General features: G+C 40.0%; 1 protein-coding gene across 1 annotated transcript in view; it reads left to right on the top strand.

Moving 5' to 3' along the window:
* The window catches only part of COLGALT2 (collagen beta(1-O)galactosyltransferase 2), a 131,633-nt gene extending 111,256 nt beyond the window's left edge, over nt 1-20,377 (top strand). Inside the window, exons 9-12 of the mRNA XM_024133893.1 lie at nt 1,971-2,103; nt 3,221-3,348; nt 18,400-18,606; nt 20,101-20,377. Coding sequence (XP_023989661.1) covers nt 1,971-2,103; nt 3,221-3,348; nt 18,400-18,606; nt 20,101-20,377 — 745 coding nt within the window. The remainder of the gene's footprint in view (nt 1-1,970; nt 2,104-3,220; nt 3,349-18,399; nt 18,607-20,100) is intronic.
* Nucleotides 20,378-22,946: the final 2,569 nt, after the last annotated feature.

Raw genomic sequence — 22,946 nt, 5'->3', positions numbered from 1 at the left:
TTAACTTTCAAAATATATAAAGAACTCGTACAACTCAACAGCAAAAAAAAAAAAATCTGATTTAAAAATGGGAAGAGGATCTGAATAGAGATTTTTCCAAAGAACACATACAGAAAACCAACAGGTATTGATACATGAAAAGTTGAGCAACATCACGCATCATCAGGGAAATGCAAATCAAAACCACGAGATCTCCCCTCCCACTTATTGGACTGTCTGTTATCAAATAGACAAATAACAAGTATTGGGAAGGATGTGGAGAAAAGGGAACCCTTGTTCACCATTGGGAATAAATTGGTGCAGCCACTGTAGAAAGCAGATGTTCTTCAAAAAAATAAACTACCATGTGATCCAGCAATTCCACTTCTGGGTATTTATCCAAAGGAAATTAAAAAACTAACTCAAAGATATATGCACCCTCATGTTCATTTCAGCAATATTTATAATAGCCAAGACATGGAAGTAACATAATGTTTGACAGTGGATGAATGGATAAAGAAAATATGTGTGTATATATACAATGGAATATTATTTGGCCATGAAAAAGAAGGAAGTCATGCCATTTGTGACATCATGGATGGACCTTGAGGGCATTATGCTAAGTGGAATAAGTCAGAGAAATACAAATATGATATCACTTATATGTGGAATCTAAAAGTACACAAAACAAAACTCGTAGAGAACAGATTCATTGCCACAGGTGGGATTGAGAGTTGGATGAAATAGGTGAAGGGGTAAAACGTATAAACTTTTTTATAAAATAAGTCAGGATATAATATACAATGTGGTGACTACAGTTAATAATACTGTATGGCATACTTGAAAGTTGCTAAGAGAATAAATCTTAAGTTCTCATCACAAGAAAAATTTGTAGCTATGTGGTGATGAATGCTAACTATACTTATCATGGGATCATTTCACAAAATATACAGAATATTGAATCCTTATGTTGTACACCTGAAACTAATGTTATACGTCAACTATACCTCAATAAAAAAATACCAACTTCAGTACTAGATAAAAACTTAGCTACTATATAGCTTCATTCCTTCCCCCCTCCTTTGTTCTATTGTTACACAAATTATTTCTTTATACATAATGTTCTTTATACATTATTTATTCTTATTGCTTTATGCAGCTATAATTTAAATCAGATAAGGGGAAAAGTTATAAACAAAAGAACACTTATATTATTTGTATTTATTGATACCTATGCAGTTATATTTACTTTTCTTTCTTTATGTGGATTTGAGTTATTCTCTAGTTTCCTTTCATGTCAGCCTAAGGGATTCCCTTTAGTATTTCTTGTAGAGCAGATCTACTAGTGACACTGTTTTTGTTTATCTGGGAATATCTTAATTTTTCCATTTTTGAAGGCTAGCTTGACTAGATATAGAATTCTTGGTTGACGGTCTCTTTCAGTCAGCACTTTGAATATATCAATCTTCTGCCTTCTGACCTCCACGGTTTCTGATGAGAATCAGCTATTAATCTTACTGAGAATACTTTGTATGTAGTGAGTCACTTCTCCCTTGCTTACAAGATTCTCTCTGCATTTTTATCTTTAACCTTTTTTTAGGTCCAAAGGAAAGATGTACACATGCACACAATTTCTCTTCTGATTCCTTCCTGCCCTCATGCCTTCCAGTGTTTAATAGTATTTAAGCTTTCTGTTAGCCACTCTCCTTCATTAGGAAAATACTTTCTCTAAGTTATCAACAGTGATGATACTTAAGAACTGTGTTGGGCATTGCGAGGGGTATATAAAGTATAAGACCCTTTCTTGTCTTCACAAATCTCATAATGCTACCACAACACATTAACCTTGAGCTCCTAAGGAATAATGGGAAACATGAGGAGTCCTTCTCAGTGTGCAAAAAGGCTCTGGGGAATATGCAGAACTCTTCCTTCTGGCTTCTGTGGTGGGGACCTCTCAACCTGTTAATTTTGGGGCATGTTCTGTCTTGCAGGACACTCAACACAAGCCAGCTGAAGGCCCTGAATATTGAAATGCTGCCCGGATATCGAGATCCCTACTCCTCCAGGCCTCTAACTAGGGGTGAAATTGGCTGCTTCCTTAGCCACTACTCTGTCTGGAAAGAGGTAAATAATGCTTCATTTCAATGTGCAGTTCTTTAATGAGGAGGAAGGAGAGTGGGACCTTGTAGGTGAACTCGGGCCAGATATAAAGTGAACCCATAACTGTTCTGGGAGTGTGCTTGGAAGCTGTCATTGCCTTATGTCTCCCTCTGACACAAAGCCAGTGACAAACAAGGAAGGGTAGCCTTGATGCCACTTGGGATGATGATAGGGGAAGACACCCATGTTCTGGGGACCACACTCCTAGTGATGCATCCTCATTCTTAGTAGGAATGCCTTGTGTTTATCTAGCATGTCATCATTTATTAAGTGACTCAGTATAAGAAATCACCCGGAAGTCATGTGAGATGGGTTAGGAGAGATGGGCCCATTTTACCCAAGAGAAAATAGTTATCTTGTTCAGGCAAGAAGGGGCAGAGCCAGGACTTGAACCCCCGTCTTACAGATCAGACATTGATAGGGGTGGTATTGAAGTGTGGGGTTCTTGGTTAAGGGTCAGTTCCCACAAGAAAATAGAGTCCCCAAAGAAAGTCTTCTTGAAAGGGCCTTCTCCCTCTTAATGATCCAGTCTATGCCTATCTTTTTTATTCAAGAAACTTTGTTTTATAGATAAACTTTAAATTTTACAGGAAAAAATATGTAGATCATAAGATACTGGCCAACGACATTTCACAAATTAAATAATACAGCCAGGTTAACCAGCACCTACATCAAGAAACTGGTTACCAGCACCCCAGAAGCACAGCCCTTCTCTGTATTTTTTCCTAGCCATCAGTTCCCCAAGGATGACCACTCTACTGACTTCTAACAGCACAGAATAGTTTTGTCTACATTTATCCTTTTATTATGTGTACACACCATATGGTTCCGTTCAATCTCTCAACATTACATTTGTGAGATTCACCTATAACTTTGCATTTAACTGTAGATCATTTACACTCATTGCTGTAAATACACCACAGTTTATTTATCCATTTTACTGTTGATGGACTTTTACTTAGATTCCAGTTATGAGCTATTACATGTTGTGCTACTATACTTTTGACTTTTTGATACCTATTTTTTATTAGATAAATAAGTATCAACTTTTCATAGGGTATCTTCCCACTGACCTTTACAGGTAATTGACCAAGAGCTGGAGAAGACTCTTGTTATTGAGGATGATGTGCGTTTTGAACATCAGTTTAAGAAGAAGCTCATGAAGCTGATGGATGATATTGATCGAGTCCAGCTGGATTGGGAACTGATGTGAGTGAGAAGATGACAAGCTGTTCAAAGAGTACTGAGAGGCTTTCAGTTCTTTCCAAGGGGCAGAGAGCCCCAGCTCGTAGGAGATGCAACTCAAGCTTCCATTTACCTGGTTTTCTCTCCATAAATGTTCCCAGAAACAAGAAGTGAGTAGGGGATAACCATTGGATTTTGCATCTCTATGCTCTTCAGGGTGAGAAAGAAACTTTGGGAGATTTTTTGAGATCTGGAGTCTGCCTGCAGATCAGGGGCCTTCAGACTGAGTGTTCATCTGGGAACACAGCAGAAATCCACTCATGAACCAGTGTGGTACATGGAGGGAGTATGTAGAGGGAGGACCCATTCAAGGGCAAGGTTCCTGTGTCACACTTGAGCCTCAGGTCCCAGGAGAACAGGTTTCCTCTGTAGCCTCTGATGGTGTGGGAGGTTTGGAAGGTCAGTGGGAGAGCTGTTGGGGAGGGAAGCTGTGCCAACAGGGAGAACACTAAAGTTGGGCTTAGTGGAGGCTCAGAGGCTGTCTTAGAAAAACCAGGCTCATCAAGGGAGTACTGGCTCCGAACTGACAATTTAGTTAATGCTCGTTGCCTGCTACCTCTGGGAATTGAGCTCTCTCTTGCTCTTTCTTTTTCTTTTTATGCTAAGATGACACTTTTTACTTCCCTCCAATGAGGCAGAAAGTTCCCAAGCATTATGTTCACTTCCCAGCTGTGTGTCAAAGGCAGTTTCATCAAATCAGAGGCTGTTCCTTTGGAGCAGCTGCAGCAGACAAGCTGTCCCTGCTCTTCCCATCCTCGGAGGGAAACTTAACTATGGGCCTGGGTGGAATACTTCTTCTCTTAGAAAATGTACCATTCTGAGCTCAAAAGAAACCCAGTAATGGCTCAAGTAACCTGTGGGAAATAGACCCAGGACTATGTAATAAAGAGGCTGGCACCCTGTCATGTGATTAGATTCTGCACTCTCTTCAGATCATTGTTCCTAAAATCCTCCAAAAGTCCCCACACCTCAGCCTTTCTGAATCTATGGCTCTGCAGCCTGTGGTTAAGGCCCCACAGGCCTGGAGGCCGAAAGCTATTTTATGCTTACATGACATGTGCAAAGGTGATTTTCAGTTAAGCCTTGGAATCACAGAGGACTGGACTTGGGGAGTCTAAAGCTTAGAGGTGACATACATCCCAGTTCACTTCCAATTTGGTTGATGCATTTCTCAGGACAAAGTACCAACAGATCCAAGAAAGAAAAGTTATTGTCCTGGGAAAGATACTGTAAAAAAAGATGTTTCCCAAATTTCCTGGACTGATCAAGTCAATATTTCATTGAAATCTATTATGTAATCATAAAGAATTAGTGGTTTCAAATTTTTCACATCTCATTTTCTGAAATGAATAAAGCAAATGTTATTTGAACTCAAAACATGAAACCAGATAGACTGTCTGTGACTGTAGTATTAAGTTTCTCCAGAAAATGAGAATAGTAAGTGGGAAGAATAGAACAAGCCATTGAAATCATCTAGGGCAGCATGTCAGTAGAAATATAATGTGAAAAACCTCATTTAAAGTTTTCTAGTAATCATATTAAAAGATAAAAATAGGTGAAATTAACTTTAATAATACATTTTATTGAATCCAACATATCAAATATTTTAACATATAATCAATATTTTAAAACAATGAGATAGTCTATATTCTTTTTTCATACTGTCTTCAAAATCCAGTATGTATTTTATGCATATAACACATCTCAATGCAGATGCTAAATTTTCAACTGTTGAAGTAAACTGTAGTCCTACTGAAATAATACATTTTGTCTAACAGAAAATATTATTTTACACATCTTCAATTTTTTAATTACAATTTAAATTTAGTAAAATTAATAAATTGAGTACAAACTCAGTTCCTCAGTCACCTGGCCACATCTCAAGTGCTCAGTAGGATTTTCTCTTCCACATGGTACATGAGAGAAATTCAGCCTCTTTGCTCTGAAGAGACATTGGCTGAGAGACAGGTATATTTGTCCTCAGAAGAACCGAAGGTGAACATAGACTTATTCTACAAATCCTAGGATGTTTCGGTAAGTGTGATCCCTTGAATGTTGAAAGAGATAGTTTTAGGGCAAAATAGAGCAAGTCAGCTTTACCTAGCAGGTAGGAAGCCAGACCTCCTCAACTTGGTCCAGGCAAGTGGAAACAACTAGGCGCCAGACAAAAATAATGGATCACAGATGCATGAGTAGACTGGGGAAGGTAGGAATGGCTGAGGGTACATCCTGTGTTGCAGAAGTTGTTCATGGAAGACAGGACCCAGGAGGAAGCATAGGCAGAGCTGGGTGAGAGGGAGAAAGCCAGGCAGGTGTTGTCATTCATTCTCCCCTGGAGGAAACCCCTTTGGGGCTACTCTTGGCTTCCTAGGTCTTTTACTGTGGACTGTATCTTTCCCAAAGCATTTTCTGTCTTGTGTTTACCACCAGAGTTTGGAGAACTGTGCAGAAAATATCAAGTCCCCAGGCTGAAACTCTGGGGACTTGAAAGCAAACTCAGGATTCTCACATCTGGCCTTTGTTGTCCCCTTCCAACCACTGTAAACACAGCTAGAAATCCTATACCATCTTTGGGAAATGATCTGAAAGACCTTTTTTGTCATGAAATGTTTTTTATCTTTATTTTATATTGGAGTATAATGGACTTACAATGTTGTGTTAGTTTCATGTGTATAGCAAAGTGATTAATTTATAATTTTCAGATTCTTTTCCCATATATGTTATTACAAAATATTGAGTATATTTCCCTGCGTTATACAGTAGGTCCTTGTTGATTATCTATTTTATATATAGTAGTGTGTGTGTGTTAATCCCAACCTCCTAATTAATCCCTCCCCTCCACCTTACCCTTTTTTTTTTTTAACATCTTTATTGGAGTATAACTGTTTTACAATGGTGTGTTAGTTTCTACTTTACAACAAAGTGAATCAGTTATACATATACATATGTTCCCATATCTCTTCCCTCTTGCGTCACCCCACCTTGCCCTTTTGGTAACCATAAGATAAAAACTTAGCTACTATATAGCTTCATTCCTTCCCCCCTCCTTTGTTCTATTGTTACACAAATTATTTCTTTATACATAATGTTCTTTATACATTATTTATTCTTATTGCTTTATGCAGCTATAATTTAAATCAGATAAGGGGAAAAGTTATAAACAAAAGAACACTTATATTATTTGTATTTATTGATACCTATGCAGTTATATTTACTTTTCTTTCTTTATGTGGATTTGAGTTATTCTCTAGTTTCCTTTCATGTCAGCCTAAGGGATTCCCTTTAGTATTTCTTGTAGAGCAGATCTACTAGTGACACTGTTTTTGTTTATCTGGGAATATCTTAATTTTTCCATTTTTGAAGGCTAGCTTGACTAGATATAGAATTCTTGGTTGACGGTCTCTTTCAGTCAGCACTTTGAATATATCAATCTTCTGCCTTCTGACCTCCACGGTTTCTGATGAGAATCAGCTATTAATCTTACTGAGAATACTTTGTATGTAGTGAGTCACTTCTCCCTTGCTTACAAGATTCTCTCTGCATTTTTATCTTTAACCTTTTTTTAGGTCCAAAGGAAAGATGTACACATGCACACAATTTCTCTTCTGATTCCTTCCTGCCCTCATGCCTTCCAGTGTTTAATAGTATTTAAGCTTTCTGTTAGCCACTCTCCTTCATTAGGAAAATACTTTCTCTAAGTTATCAACAGTGATGATACTTAAGAACTGTGTTGGGCATTGCGAGGGGTATATAAAGTATAAGACCCTTTCTTGTCTTCACAAATCTCATAATGCTACCACAACACATTAACCTTGAGCTCCTAAGGAATAATGGGAAACATGAGGAGTCCTTCTCAGTGTGCAAAAAGGCTCTGGGGAATATGCAGAACTCTTCCTTCTGGCTTCTGTGGTGGGGACCTCTCAACCTGTTAATTTTGGGGCATGTTCTGTCTTGCAGGACACTCAACACAAGCCAGCTGAAGGCCCTGAATATTGAAATGCTGCCCGGATATCGAGATCCCTACTCCTCCAGGCCTCTAACTAGGGGTGAAATTGGCTGCTTCCTTAGCCACTACTCTGTCTGGAAAGAGGTAAATAATGCTTCATTTCAATGTTCAGTTCTTTAATGAGGAGGAAGGAGAGTGGGACCTTGTAGGTGAACTCGGGCCAGATATAAAGTGAACCCATAACTGTTCTGGGAGTGTGCTTGGAAGCTGTCATTGCCTTATGTCTCCCTCTGACACAAAGCCAGTGACAAACAAGGAAGGGTAGCCTTGATGCCACTTGGGATGATGATAGGGGAAGACACCCATGTTCTGGGGACCACACTCCTAGTGATGCATCCTCATTCTTAGTAGGAATGCCTTGTGTTTATCTAGCATGTCATCATTTATTAAGTGACTCAGTATAAGAAATCACCCGGAAGTCATGTGAGATGGGTTAGGAGAGATGGGCCCATTTTACCCAAGAGAAAATAGTTATCTTGTTCAGGCAAGAAGGGGCAGAGCCAGGACTTGAACCCCCGTCTTACAGATCAGACATTGATAGGGGTGGTATTGAAGTGTGGGGTTCTTGGTTAAGGGTCAGTTCCCATAAGAAAATAGAGTCCCCAAAGAAAGTCTTCTTGAAAGGGCCTTCTCCCTCTTAATGATCCAGTCTATGCCTATCTTTTTTATTCAAGAAACTTTGTTTTATAGATAAACTTTAAATTTTACAGGAAAAAATATGTAGATCATAAGATACTGGCCAACGACATTTCACAAATTAAATAATACAGCCAGGTTAACCAGCACCTACATCAAGAAACTGGTTACCAGCACCCCAGAAGCACAGCCCTTCTCTGTATTTTTTCCTAGCCATCAGTTCCCCAAGGATGACCACTCTACTGACTTCTAACAGCACAGAATAGTTTTGTCTACATTTATCCTTTTATTATGTGTACACACCATATGGTTCCGTTCAATCTCTCAACATTACATTTGTGAGATTCACCTATAACTTTGCATTTAACTGTAGATCATTTACACTCATTGCTGTAAATACACCACAGTTTATTTATCCATTTTACTGTTGATGGACTTTTACTTAGATTCCAGTTATGAGCTATTACATGTTGTGCTACTATACTTTTGACTTTTTGATACCTATTTTTTATTAGATAAATAAGTATCAACTTTTCATAGGGTATCTTCCCACTGACCTTTACAGGTAATTGACCAAGAGCTGGAGAAGACTCTTGTTATTGAGGATGATGTGCGTTTTGAACATCAGTTTAAGAAGAAGCTCATGAAGCTGATGGATGATATTGATCGAGTCCAGCTGGATTGGGAACTGATGTGAGTGAGAAGATGACAAGCTGTTCAAAGAGTACTGAGAGGCTTTCAGTTCTTTCCAAGGGGCAGAGAGCCCCAGCTCGTAGGAGATGCAACTCAAGCTTCCATTTACCTGGTTTTCTCTCCATAAATGTTCCCAGAAACAAGAAGTGAGTAGGGGATAACCATTGGATTTTGCATCTCTATGCTCTTCAGGGTGAGAAAGAAACTTTGGGAGATTTTTTGAGATCTGGAGTCTGCCTGCAGATCAGGGGCCTTCAGACTGAGTGTTCATCTGGGAACACAGCAGAAATCCACTCATGAACCAGTGTGGTACATGGAGGGAGTATGTAGAGGGAGGACCCATTCAAGGGCAAGGTTCCTGTGTCACACTTGAGCCTCAGGTCCCAGGAGAACAGGTTTCCTCTGTAGCCTCTGATGGTGTGGGAGGTTTGGAAGGTCAGTGGGAGAGCTGTTGGGGAGGGAAGCTGTGCCAACAGGGAGAACACTAAAGTTGGGCTTAGTGGAGGCTCAGAGGCTGTCTTAGAAAAACCAGGCTCATCAAGGGAGTACTGGCTCCGAACTGACAATTTAGTTAATGCTCGTTGCCTGCTACCTCTGGGAATTGAGCTCTCTCTTGCTCTTTCTTTTTCTTTTTATGCTAAGATGACACTTTTTACTTCCCTCCAATGAGGCAGAAAGTTCCCAAGCATTATGTTCACTTCCCAGCTGTGTGTCAAAGGCAGTTTCATCAAATCAGAGGCTGTTCCTTTGGAGCAGCTGCAGCAGACAAGCTGTCCCTGCTCTTCCCATCCTCGGAGGGAAACTTAACTATGGGCCTGGGTGGAATACTTCTTCTCTTAGAAAATGTACCATTCTGAGCTCAAAAGAAACCCAGTAATGGCTCAAGTAACCTGTGGGAAATAGACCCAGGACTATGTAATAAAGAGGCTGGCACCCTGTCATGTGATTAGATTCTGCACTCTCTTCAGATCATTGTTCCTAAAATCCTCCAAAAGTCCCCACACCTCAGCCTTTCTGAATCTATGGCTCTGCAGCCTGTGGTTAAGGCCCCACAGGCCTGGAGGCCGAAAGCTATTTTATGCTTACATGACATGTGCAAAGGTGATTTTCAGTTAAGCCTTGGAATCACAGAGGACTGGACTTGGGGAGTCTAAAGCTTAGAGGTGACATACATCCCAGTTCACTTCCAATTTGGTTGATGCATTTCTCAGGACAAAGTACCAACAGATCCAAGAAAGAAAAGTTATTGTCCTGGGAAAGATACTGTAAAAAAAGATGTTTCCCAAATTTCCTGGACTGATCAAGTCAATATTTCATTGAAATCTATTATGTAATCATAAAGAATTAGTGGTTTCAAATTTTTCACATCTCATTTTCTGAAATGAATAAAGCAAATGTTATTTGAACTCAAAACATGAAACCAGATAGACTGTCTGTGACTGTAGTATTAAGTTTCTCCAGAAAATGAGAATAGTAAGTGGGAAGAATAGAACAAGCCATTGAAATCATCTAGGGCAGCATGTCAGTAGAAATATAATGTGAAAAACCTCATTTAAAGTTTTCTAGTAATCATATTAAAAGATAAAAATAGGTGAAATTAACTTTAATAATACATTTTATTGAATCCAACATATCAAATATTTTAACATATAATCAATATTTTAAAACAATGAGATAGTCTATATTCTTTTTTCATACTGTCTTCAAAATCCAGTATGTATTTTATGCATATAACACATCTCAATGCAGATGCTAAATTTTCAACTGTTGAAGTAAACTGTAGTCCTACTGAAATAATACATTTTGTCTAACAGAAAATATTATTTTACACATCTTCAATTTTTTAATTACAATTTAAATTTAGTAAAATTAATAAATTGAGTACAAACTCAGTTCCTCAGTCACCTGGCCACATCTCAAGTGCTCAGTAGGATTTTCTCTTCCACATGGTACATGAGAGAAATTCAGCCTCTTTGCTCTGAAGAGACATTGGCTGAGAGACAGGTATATTTGTCCTCAGAAGAACCGAAGGTGAACATAGACTTATTCTACAAATCCTAGGATGTTTCGGTAAGTGTGATCCCTTGAATGTTGAAAGAGATAGTTTTAGGGCAAAATAGAGCAAGTCAGCTTTACCTAGCAGGTAGGAAGCCAGACCTCCTCAACTTGGTCCAGGCAAGTGGAAACAACTAGGCGCCAGACAAAAATAATGGATCACAGATGCATGAGTAGACTGGGGAAGGTAGGAATGGCTGAGGGTACATCCTGTGTTGCAGAAGTTGTTCATGGAAGACAGGACCCAGGAGGAAGCATAGGCAGAGCTGGGTGAGAGGGAGAAAGCCAGGCAGGTGTTGTCATTCATTCTCCCCTGGAGGAAACCCCTTTGGGGCTACTCTTGGCTTCCTAGGTCTTTTACTGTGGACTGTATCTTTCCCAAAGCATTTTCTGTCTTGTGTTTACCACCAGAGTTTGGAGAACTGTGCAGAAAATATCAAGTCCCCAGGCTGAAACTCTGGGGACTTGAAAGCAAACTCAGGATTCTCACATCTGGCCTTTGTTGTCCCCTTCCAACCACTGTAAACACAGCTAGAAATCCTATACCATCTTTGGGAAATGATCTGAAAGACCTTTTTTGTCATGAAATGTTTTTTATCTTTATTTTATATTGGAGTATAATGGACTTACAATGTTGTGTTAGTTTCATGTGTATAGCAAAGTGATTAATTTATAATTTTCAGATTCTTTTCCCATATATGTTATTACAAAATATTGAGTATATTTCCCTGCGTTATACAGTAGGTCCTTGTTGATTATCTATTTTATATATAGTAGTGTGTGTGTGTTAATCCCAACCTCCTAATTAATCCCTCCCCTCCACCTTACCCTTTTTTTTTTTTAACATCTTTATTGGAGTATAACTGTTTTACAATGGTGTGTTAGTTTCTACTTTACAACAAAGTGAATCAGTTATACATATACATATGTTCCCATATCTCTTCCCTCTTGCGTCACCCCACCTTGCCCTTTTGGTAACCATAAGTTTGTTTACTAAGTCTGTGAGTCTGTTTCCATTTTGTAAATAAGTTCATTTGTATCATTTTTTTGGATTCCACATATAAGTGATATCATATGATATTTGTCTTTCTCTGTCTGACTTAATTCACTTACTATGATAATCTCTAGGCCCATCCATGTGGCTGCAAATGGCATTATTTCATTCTTTTTTTATGACTAATATTACATTGTATATGTGGACCACATCTCCTTTATCCATTTCTTTGTCAATGGACATTTAAGTTGCTTCCATGTCTTGGCTATTGTAAATAATGCTGCTCTGAACATTGGCTGCATGTACATTTTTGAATTACGGTTTTCTCCAGATTATATGCCCAGGAATGGGGTTGCTAGATCATATGTAGTTCTATTTTTAGATTTTTAAGTAACCTCCATGCTGTTCTCCATAGTGGTTGTACCAATTTACATTCCCACCAACAGTGTAGAAGGGTTCCCTTTTCTCTCCACCCTCTTTAGCATTTATTGTTTGTAGACTTTTTGATGATGGGCATTCTGACCAGTGTCAGTTGATACCTTATTGTAGTTTTGATTTGCATTTCTCTAATATTTAGTGATGTTGAGCAGCTTTTCATGTGCTTTTGGCCACCTGTATGTATTTTTTGGAGAAATGTCTATTTAGACCTTCTGCCCATTTTTTTTTTTTTTTTTTTTTTTTTTTTTGTAGTACGCAGGCCTCTCACTGCTGCGGCCTCTCCCGCTGCGGAGCACAGGCTCCAGACGCGCAGGCCGCGCAGGCTCAGCGGCCATGTCTTCTGCCCATTTTTTGATTGGGTGGTTTGTTTTTTTGATATTGAGCTGCATGAGCTGTTTGTATATTTTGGAGATTAATCCCTTGTAGGTCACATCATTTGCAAATATTTTCTCCCATTCTGTACATTGTCTTTTTATTTTGTTTATGGTTTCCTTCTCTGTGCAAAAGTTTCTAAGTTTAACTAGGTCCCATGTGTCTATTTTTGTTTTTATTTTCATTACTTTAGGAGGTGGAACCAAAGAGACATTGCCGTGATTTATGTCCAAAAGTGTTCTGCCTATTTTCCTCTGTTTTATAGTATCTGGTCTTACATTTAGGTCTTTAATACATTTTTTTTTGTGTGTGTGTGGTATGCGGGCCTCCCTCCGCTGCGGCCTCTCCCGTTGCGGAGCACAGGCTCCGGACGCACAGGCTCAGCAGCCATGGCTCACGGGCCCCGCCGCTCCGCGGCATGTGGGATCCTCCCAGACTGGGGCGTGAACCCAGTTCCCCTGCATCAGCAGGCGGACGCGCAACCACTGCGCCACCAGGGAAGCCCTTTAATACATTTTGAGTTTATTTTTGTGTATGGTATTAGAGAATGTTCTAGTTTCATTCTTTAACATGTGGCTGTCAGTTTTCCCAGCACCACCTATGGAAGGGACATCTTTTCTCCATTGTATATTCTTGCCTCCTTTGTTGTAGATTAATTGACCATGGGTGTGTGGGTTTATTTCTGGGCTTTCTATCCTGTTCCATTGATCTATATGTCTGTCTTTGTGCCAGTAGCTTACTGTTTTGATTACTGTAGCTTTATAGCATAGCTGGAAGTCAGGGAGCCTGATCCCTCCAGCTCCGTTTTTCTTTCTCAAGATTGCATTGGCTATTTAGGGTCTTTTGTGTTTCCATACAAATTTTAAGATTTTTTTATTCTAAATCTGTAAAACATGCCATTGGTAATTTGATAGGTATTGCATTAAATCTGTAGATTGCCTTGGGTAGTATAGTCATTTTGACAGTATTGATTCTTCCAATCCAATAACATGGTATATCTTGTCATCTTTGATTTCTTTCATCAGTGTCTTATAGTTTTTGGAGTTACAGGTCTTTTGCATTCCTAGGTATGTTTATTTCTAGGTATTTTATTCTTTTTGATGCGATGGTAAATGGGATTGTAACCTTAATTTCTCTTTTTGACCTTCTGTTGTTAGTGTATAGAAATGCAACAGATTTCTGTGTATTAATTTTGTATCCTGTCACTTTACAGAATTCATTGATGAGCTCTAGTAGTTTTCTGGTAACATCTTTAGGGTTTTCTATGTATAGAGTCATGTCATCTGCAAACAGTGACAGTTTTACTTCTGCTTTTCCAATTCGGATTCCTTTTATTTCTTTTTCTTCTCTGATTGCTGTGGAGGACTTCCAAAACTATGTTGAATAAAAGTGGCAAGAGGGAAAATCCTTGTCTTGTTCCTGATCTTAGAGGAAATGTTTTCAGCTTTTCACCATTAAGTATGATGTTAGCTGTGAGTTTGTCATATATAGCCTTTATTATGTTGAGGTAGGTTCCCTCTATGCCCACTTTCTGGAGAGTTTTTATCATAAATGGATGTGGAATTTTATCAAAAGCTTTTTCTGCATTTATTGAGGTGATCATAATGGTTTTTATTCTTCAGTTTGTGAATGTGGTGTATCACACTGATTTGTGGATACTGAAAGATCCTTTTATCCCTGGGATAAATCCCACGCAATCATGGTATATGATCCTGTTAATGTCTTGTTGGATTTTGTTTGCTAATATTTTGTTGAGGATTTTTGTGTCTATGCTCATCAGTGATAATTGGCTTGTAATTTTCTTTTTTTGTAGTATCCTTGTCTGGTTTTGGTATCAGGGTGATGCTGGCCTCATAGAATGAGTTTGGGAGTGTTCCTTCCTTTGCAATTTTTGGAACAGTTTCAGAAGGTGTTAACTCTTCTCTAAATATTTGATAGAATTCGCCTGTGAAGCCGTCTGGTCTGGGATTTTTGTTTGTTGGGAGTTTTTAAATCACGGTTTCAATTTCAGTACTTGTGATTGGTCTGTTCATATTTTCTATTTCTTCCTGGTTTAGTCTTAGGAGATTGTACCTTTCTAAGAATTTGTCCATTTCTTCTAGGCTCTCCATTTTATTGGCATATAGTTGATAGTAGTAGTCTCTTGTGATCCTTTGTATTTCTGTGGAGTTGGTTGTAACTTTTCCTTTTTCATTCCTGATTTTATTGATTTGAGCCCTTTCCCTTTTTTTTTCTTGTTGAGTCTGGCTGTCATTTTATCAATTTAATCTATTCAAGGAACAAGCTTTTAGTTTCATTTACCTTTTCTATTGTCTTCTTTGTCTCTATTTCATTTATTTCTGCTCTGAGGTTTATGATTTCTTTCCTTCTACTAACTTTGGGCTTTGTTTGTTCTTCTTTCTCTAGTTGCTTTAGGTGTAATGTTAGGTTGTTTGAGATTTCTCTTGTTTCCTGAGGTAGGATTGTATTGCTATGAACTTCCCTTTTAGGACTGCTTTTTCTTCATCCCATAGGTTTTCAATCAGTGCATTTTCATTTTCATCTGTCTCTAGGTATTTTTTGATTTCCTCTTTGATTTCTTCAGTGATCTGTTGGTTGCTTAGTAGCACATTGTTTAGCCTCCACGTGTTTTGTGTTTTGTTTTGTTTTAGTTTTTTTTTTTCTTGAAGTTGATTTCTAATCTCATAGCATTGTGGTCAGAAGAGATGCTTGATATGATTTCAATTTTCTTAAATTTACTGAGGCTTGCTTTGTGGCACAGCATGTGATCTATCCTGGAGAATGTTGCATGTGCACGTGAAAAGAATATGTATCCTGCTTTAGGATAGAATGCTCTATAAATATCAATTAAGTCTCTCTGGTCTATTGTGTCATTTAAGGCCTGTGTTCCTTACTGATTTTCTGTGTGGGTGATCTGTCCATTGATGTAAGTGGAGTGTTAAAGTCCCCCACTATTATTGTGTTACTATTGATTTCTCCTTTTATGGCTGTTAGCATTTGCCTTATGTGTTGAGGTGTTCCTATGTTGGGTGCATATAGTTGGGTGCATAAATATTTACAATTGTTATGTCTTCTTCTTGGATTGATCCCTTGATCATTATGTAGTGTCCTTCTTTGTCTCTTGTAATAATGTTTATTTTAAAGTCTATTTTTTCTGATATGAGAATTGCTACTCTAGCTCTCTTTTGATTTCCATTTGCATGGAATATCTTTTTCCATCCCCTCACTTTCAGTCTGTATGTGTCCCTAGGTGTGAAGTGAGTCTCTTGTAGACAGCATATATATGGGTCTTGTTTTTGTATCCATTCAGCCCATCTATGTCTTTTGGTTGGAGCATTTAATCTGTGTACATTTAAGGTAATAATCTATATGTATGTTCTTGTTGCCATTTTGTTAATTGTTTTGGATTTGTTTTTGTAGGTCTTCATTCTTCCTTTCCTCTTTTGTTCTCTTGTGATTTGATGACTATCTTTAGTGTTTTGTTTGGATTCCTTTTTCTTATTTGTGTGTATATCTATTGTAGTTTTTTTTTTGTTTGTGGTTACAATGATATAGCAGTCTATATAAATACAAGATTGTTTTAAGTTGCTGGTCTCTTAATTTCAAGTACATTTCATATATACTGTATTTGTACTCTCCTCTTCTCATGATTGCTGGTTTTGATACCATATTTGTGTGTGGATGATTTTCTACCTTTATTGTATGTTTGCCTTTACTAGTGAGCTTTCCCATTCATACTTTTCTTGTTTCTAGTTGTGGCCTTTTCTTTTCCACCTAGAGAAGTTCCTTTAGCATTTGTTGTAAAGCTGGTTGGGTGGTGGTGAATTCTCTTAGCTTTTGCTTGTCTGTAAAGCTTTTAATTTGTCCATCAAATCTGAATGAGAGCCTTGGTGGGTAGAGTATGCTTGGTTGTACGTTTTTCCCTTTCATTACTTTAAGTATATCATGCCACTAATGGCCTGCAGAGTTTTTCCTGAAAAATCGGGTGATAACCTTATGGGGATTCCCTGTATGTTATTTGTTGCTTTTCCCTCATCACTTTTAATATTTTATCTTTTTAATTTTTCTCAATTTGATTATTATGTGTCTCAGCATGTTCCTCCTTGGGTTTATCCTCTATGTACTCTCTGCATTTCCTGGACTTGGGTGACTGCTTCCTTTCCCATCTTAAGGAAACTTTCAGCTATTATCTTTTCAAATATTTTCTCAAGTCCTTTCTCTCTCTCTTCTCCTTTTGGGACCACCATAATGTGAATATTTATGAGTTTAATGTTGTCCCAGAGGCCTCTTAAACTGTCCTCATTTCTTTTCATTCTTTTTTCTTTATTCTGTTCTGAAGCAGTGATTTCCAACAGTCTGTCTTCCAGCTCACTTATCCTTTCTTCTGCCTCATTCTTTCTACTATTGATTGCTTCTAGTCTATTTTTCATTTCAGTTATTGTATTGTTCAACTTTGTTCTTTATATCTTCTAGTCCTTTGTTAAATATTTCTTGTATCTTCTCAGTCTGTGCCTCCATTCCTTTTCTGAGATCTTGTATACTCTTTACTATCATTACTCTGAATTCTTTATCAGGTAGGTTGCCTATCTCCACTTCACTTAGTTGCTCTTCTGGGGTTTTATCTTGTTCCTTCGTCTGGAACGTACTCCTCTGCCATCTCATTTTGTCTAACTTTTCGTGCACTCTCTCTTCCACAGGCTGAACGATTATAGTTCCTCTTGCTTCTGTTTTCTGCTGCCTGGTGGGCGAGGCTGGTCTAGAGTCTTGTTCAGGCTTCCTGGTGGCAGGGACTGGTACCTGCCCACTGGTGGGTGGAGCTGGGTCTTGTCTCTCTGGTAGGCAGGGTTGTGTCAAGGGGTGTGTTTGGAGGCAGCTGTGGGCTCAGGAAGACTTTAGGCCTACAGGCTTTTGTGTGGGGCCAGTTCTTGGTGTCAAAATGGCAGCCTCCAGGAGAGCTCATACCAATGAATACTCCCCAGTACCTCCACCACCAGTGTCCTTGTCACCACAGTGAGCCACAGCCTCTTTCCTGCCTACTCAGGAGACCCTCCAAGACCATCAGGTAGCTCTGCCCCAGGCTCCTCTGAAGTCATTGCTTTCACCCTGGGTCCCACTGTGCATGAGACCTTGTGTGCATCCTCCAAGAGTGGAGGTTCTGTTTTTCCCAGTCCTGTGGAGTTTCTGTAATCAAGCCCTGCTGGCCTTCAAAGCCAAATGCTGTGGGGGCTCTTCCTCCTAATGTCAGAGCACCCAGAACAGGGAGCCTGATGTGGGGCTCAGAACTCTCACTCCTGTGGGAGAACCACTGCAATATAATTATTTTCCAGTTTGTGGGTCACCCACCCAGTGGGTATAGGATTTGATTGTATCCCAGATGCACCCCTCTTGCCATCTCACTGTGGCTTCTTCTTTATCTTTGGATGTAGAATATCTTTTTTGGTAGGTTCCAGTCTTTTTTGTTAGTGGTTGTTCAGCAGTTAGTTGTGATTTTGGTGTTTTTGTGAGAGGAGGTGAGCTCAAGTCCTTCTATTCTGCCATCTTGTCTCGAACCTCTGAAAGATCTTTTAATCTCTACATCTCAACTTTCATGCTTTAACAGTCTGCTAGGCAAGAATAGTTGTGATGTTGATAAGTGGAGCCACAGAAATGGCCCCATTGATGGGAGATGACAGCCATGGTTGATGTGATGTGCCTTGTTGTGTGATACATTTAAATAAGACACACTTGGTCCAAGCTTTCAAAAGTCTGCAAAGCTGTGCTCCATTCTTATGGATGTTTAATACTAAAATTGGAATTTTCTCCTCCACCCATTTACTTTTAGTTATATTGGCAGGAAGAGGATGCAACTAAAAGAGCCAGAGAAAGCTGTGCCCAATGTGGTAAATCTGGTCGAAGCTGACTATTCTTACTGGACTCTGGGCTATGTCATCTCTCTGGAAGGAGCACAGAAGCTTGTTGGAGCCAATCCTTTTGGGAAGATGCTACCAGTGGATGAGTTTCTGCCAATCATGTACAACAAGCATCCTGTGTGAGTTACCCTGAACTGCCTGCCTATCCCTTGAGCACAATCCATTCATGAATTATGCTACTTGGTTTCTGGGTAATACTTAATATATTTTAAGGGGTACTACTTTCCTAAGTGATCTTTCCATAATCATGACCCAGAGAGGCCAATTTGAGTGATTATCCCCTTTTACAGATGGGGAAGATGAGGCAGAAATGGTGAGTCTTGCATAGGAGTCCTCTTTAATACACAGTGGGTAGTTTAACTGGACGTAATCTGCTCAGTCCTCTCATCTCTGATTTTCTTACTTCCATAAACCCATATACACCTCAAGGTGAAGGTCATCTTCCTAAACACCTCAGATTTTTCTGTTCATTTCTTAGTCCATTGTGTGTACTGTTGGCCAGGCAGTAGCTCACAGGCTAGTCGGAAACCCAGACTTGAGAACAGTCATTGTGATATATTGTGATACCTGCAATCACAGAGATGTGTTAGAGGCTCAGGGAGAGTGGAGGTGGCCTCTGAGCAAGGTGTCCATAGAAGAAGCAGTGTGATGCTAGGGTTCCTGTAGCCTGGGAATTCACTCTGACCTAGTGCTTATCAAGGGCATGGTAAATTATGGGTTTATGTGTCAGTCTCCCCAATTACTTATGAGCCCCTGAGGCAGGAACCATCTTTCATCTCTGTGTCCTTAGAGCCTAGTCCAAACTCTATACATAATAGCTGCTTGATCAGTGCTTCCTTAAATTCATTACTGGAGCAGAAGACCAGGTTCTAACCTTGGCTTCTTCTCTCAGTTGCTGGGTGATTCCTCCCTAGATAGTCTTCATGTTAGCAGTTGAGTGTTCTTGTCCTGCATCTTGCTCATTTTGTCTCCTGTCTTCAGTAAAGATGGACAACATGTTGGAGACTGATTTTTATCTCTGCTTCCCAACATAAACATGGAGGTCAATCATCATCCCCTCAACAGAAAGGAAATTGAGACCTAGCAGCCAAGCAGATGTCATCTCGAGTAATCTGCACAGGAGCCCTGGGAGGGAGGGCAAGTTGTCCCTCCACTTTACACTCACTTGTCGCTGGAATGCAAAGCCACGCTGATGTGCCTCCAAGCCTACACCACATCACTCAACCCTTCATTGCCATCCAGCTCCCAGCTGTCTAATTTATTAATCCAGGAACAGAGCATTTTCTACAAAGTGATCACATTTATTTATTATTATGGTCCAACATAGCTTAATCCTTAATTTTTAGAATAAGACCTGAAATTCATTTTTAAACTAGTCTATCCAAATACAACAGAAACATCTTGACCTTTTTCTTTGTGCATTTGTTTAGACCATCTGAAAGCTTTTAAAGAAAACTGTATTGTGTTCGTAGACTAAAATTTTCCACACAGGACACAGCTTGAAAAATAATCAAATGAATCTATGAGAATTTAAGAGATAGCAAGTGGGGCTCTTTTCCCCTGTTCTGTAAGTGTCCTGCCCCCTCACCCACCTGTACACCTCTTGTTTTCAGTGCTGAGTACATGGAGCATTACGAATCCAGGGACTTGAAAGCCTTCTCTGCAGAACCCTTGCTCATCTACCCAACACACTACACAGGCCAGCCAGGGTATCTGAGTGACACGGAGACCTCAACCATCTGGGACAATGAGACAGTGGCCACTGACTGGGACAGGACACATGCCTGGAAGTCCAGGAAGCAGGGTCACATCTACCGCAATGCCAAGAACACAGAGGCCCTGCCACCGCCAACCTCCCTGGACACTGTGCCTTCGAGAGATGAGCTATGAGGGTTCCATGGGGGGTTTACTGCCCTTTGGTTTTCCTAATGGGCTGTTGATATGTTTGTTCCAGTTTCTTTTCATGGTCACGATCATCTAACCAAAGTGGTCTAATGTGATTGATCAAAATTAGTATGTTTTTGACAGGGGAAGAGAATAGGGAAACTAAACCCAAATTTCCTAGATGGCTAGAAAATAGGCTTTATGGCAACCATTAAGATGAACTTCAATCCAGACACCTTGTCCCTCAGTTCATTATCCATATGATACTGGCTCCCACATTGAGGTTGAACAGCATGGCTCAGAGATTCGTCCAAGGGAAAGGTGATCACCACACTATCACATCAATAAATGGGTAGGCCTGGCAGCCAAGTCAACTGGACCACATCTATTGGTCTAGTGGGCCCATTTTATGTCATAGATGTGACCTTGAAAACTTGAGTATGTTCCAAGTTTGGGGTGTGGGGGAGGGGGAATCAGATCATTTAAAATCAAATTAATTGGGCTTTTTCTTTAAAGGCATTTGCCATGAGCCTTATTGCAAAGTGACTTTTTCATCTTAGTCCCCGTTATCCAACAGGGATGGGTATTTGGGTCTGTGTGTGACTTGGCATTTGACTATCATGGCAATTGAAGCTCCCATGAGGAGGTGTCCATTTTGCCATGAGGATATAGTTTCGTAGATATTTGAGGGTTTGTGTAGATATTTGAGGAAAACACTCAAACTTTGGCCTTCTTTATTATGGTCACTTGAGTTGGGATGCTCTATTTATGAAGATAAATTTAATATATAAGGGGCTGGGGCTGGTGTGTAATTGCTGCCCCGGGGGTTCATGTGCTGCTCCAGCACGTCAGACTGTCCTCTCCACCCTGAGCCTGGGAGTGAATTGCAGGTGTGAGTTTTATGAGTCACTGTTAAGAGGCAGAGCACATCTTCAGGCCAGAAACTGTCCTTGCCTGGGATTTTCATTCTATTTTGAATTATTTATTTTACAAAATGTGGGGGAAATGTCTGTAGGATAAGGCAGAGAAACATATATGTCAGGCTTTTATTGCCAACTGGGAAGTGGTGAGTGTAGACACGTTGGTTCCAGAATCTGGTTCTTCTGCATTTCCCAGCCTGACTCTTACAGGGAGGCCTGTTGAGTGGGAGATTCTAACCTTCTGGAAACAAATGATTCTCCACCTCAGGCGAGAGACCTTGGTTAGAAACAATGGACTGATCAACTGATTTAGACCAACAACCAGGGAAGCCTTGGAGTCAGGATCCTGGGCAGACCACCTCTCTGCTTTCTTCATAAATGGATTTTATGTAAAATGCAGAGTTGGACTACATCATCTGTTTCAGCTCCACCGTCTGTGATCCTTGGATATCTCATGACGGTTTGCTTTAGGTTTCTGTTCTCATGCCTGCAAGCAGTAAAAGTTGGTCTCCAGAAATCCCCTCCCCAAGCATCCCATCCACACACGCTCCTCTCTCTGTGTCCTGGGTGTTGACTCTGAGCTTCATGCTTTGGAGCAGAACCCGTTGGTGGCCTTGCTGGGTGCACCAAGCTTCCTGCTCCCCATGAGGGCCCCAGGCTGCAGGACAACCCGGCAGCTTCCTTCCACAGAACACCAGCCTTGGCCTTCCCTCTTGACTTATGGTTGGTTCTTCTGCATTGACCAATAAGCTAGGAGACTGAGGGAAGGGATCTCAGCTGCCTGATTTTTACTGCTTAGACATAGCTATCAGAGCTTGACTCTTGGTCGAGAAAAGCAGAGCATCTGGGGAGCTAGTGAAGAACCCTTGGGCGATTCCTAAGGTTTCCTTGGGTATGCTGTACTTCGTTTGCGTATTTGAGTGTGTGCAAATGTGTGTGAATTTCATGGTTTGTTTTTTTTTTAAAGGGGTGGCCGGTGGCTGAGGTATTGGGAATGGAGTAAGATTTAATTAATTTTTGTGTGGTTATGTTTCATAGAGAACGTTGGTGTTTTTTTTTTCTTTTTCCCTGTCAGCTGGTCTGGTGGGTTTATGAATTCTCATTCTTAAAAGGCATTGTTCATAAATTCTAGAATTTTAGATTAGGACTGTTCTACTGTGAATAAAATTCTGGCTCTGTTAGCCCAGCCGTTGCTTTTCTCCACTCAGGTCTAGAATCCCAAGCAGTGTTCTTTCATTGTGAACATTGTGAGCTGCAGACGCAGCTTTTCTTTAGAAGGTCATCTCTTCAGCAATCCAGGGATTCCTTGACCTCATTATTCTTTCCTGCCTCCCGTCTAGCCTTAAGTCAAGACATTAGACCTTCGCAGTGTCAGAGGACTTTGCCTCCGTCATGGCACCTGCTGTCTGCCTCTGGAAGTTAAACCCTCTCTGGATCTTGAAATCCAAGGTGTAATCTTCTGGATGGACCGCCCTGACTTCAGCAGTGCTGATGCCGCTGAGTGTGGACTGAGTGTCTACAATATGCAGACGACACACTGCACGGGCCTTGCTTTGTTCACTGGGGCCTGCTCCAGGAACTCTGGAAAACAAGAGCCAGCATCCCAGCATCCTACACTGTCTGTCATGCTCTGTCGTTTCAGGGTGGGGAAGTGA

The sequence above is a fragment of the Physeter macrocephalus genome, chromosome 4 (assembly GCF_002837175.3).
Source record: "Physeter macrocephalus isolate SW-GA chromosome 4, ASM283717v5, whole genome shotgun sequence".
Taxonomy (NCBI): domain Eukaryota; kingdom Metazoa; phylum Chordata; class Mammalia; order Artiodactyla; family Physeteridae; genus Physeter; species Physeter macrocephalus.
This window is presented reverse-complemented; position numbering and strand designations above follow the sequence as displayed.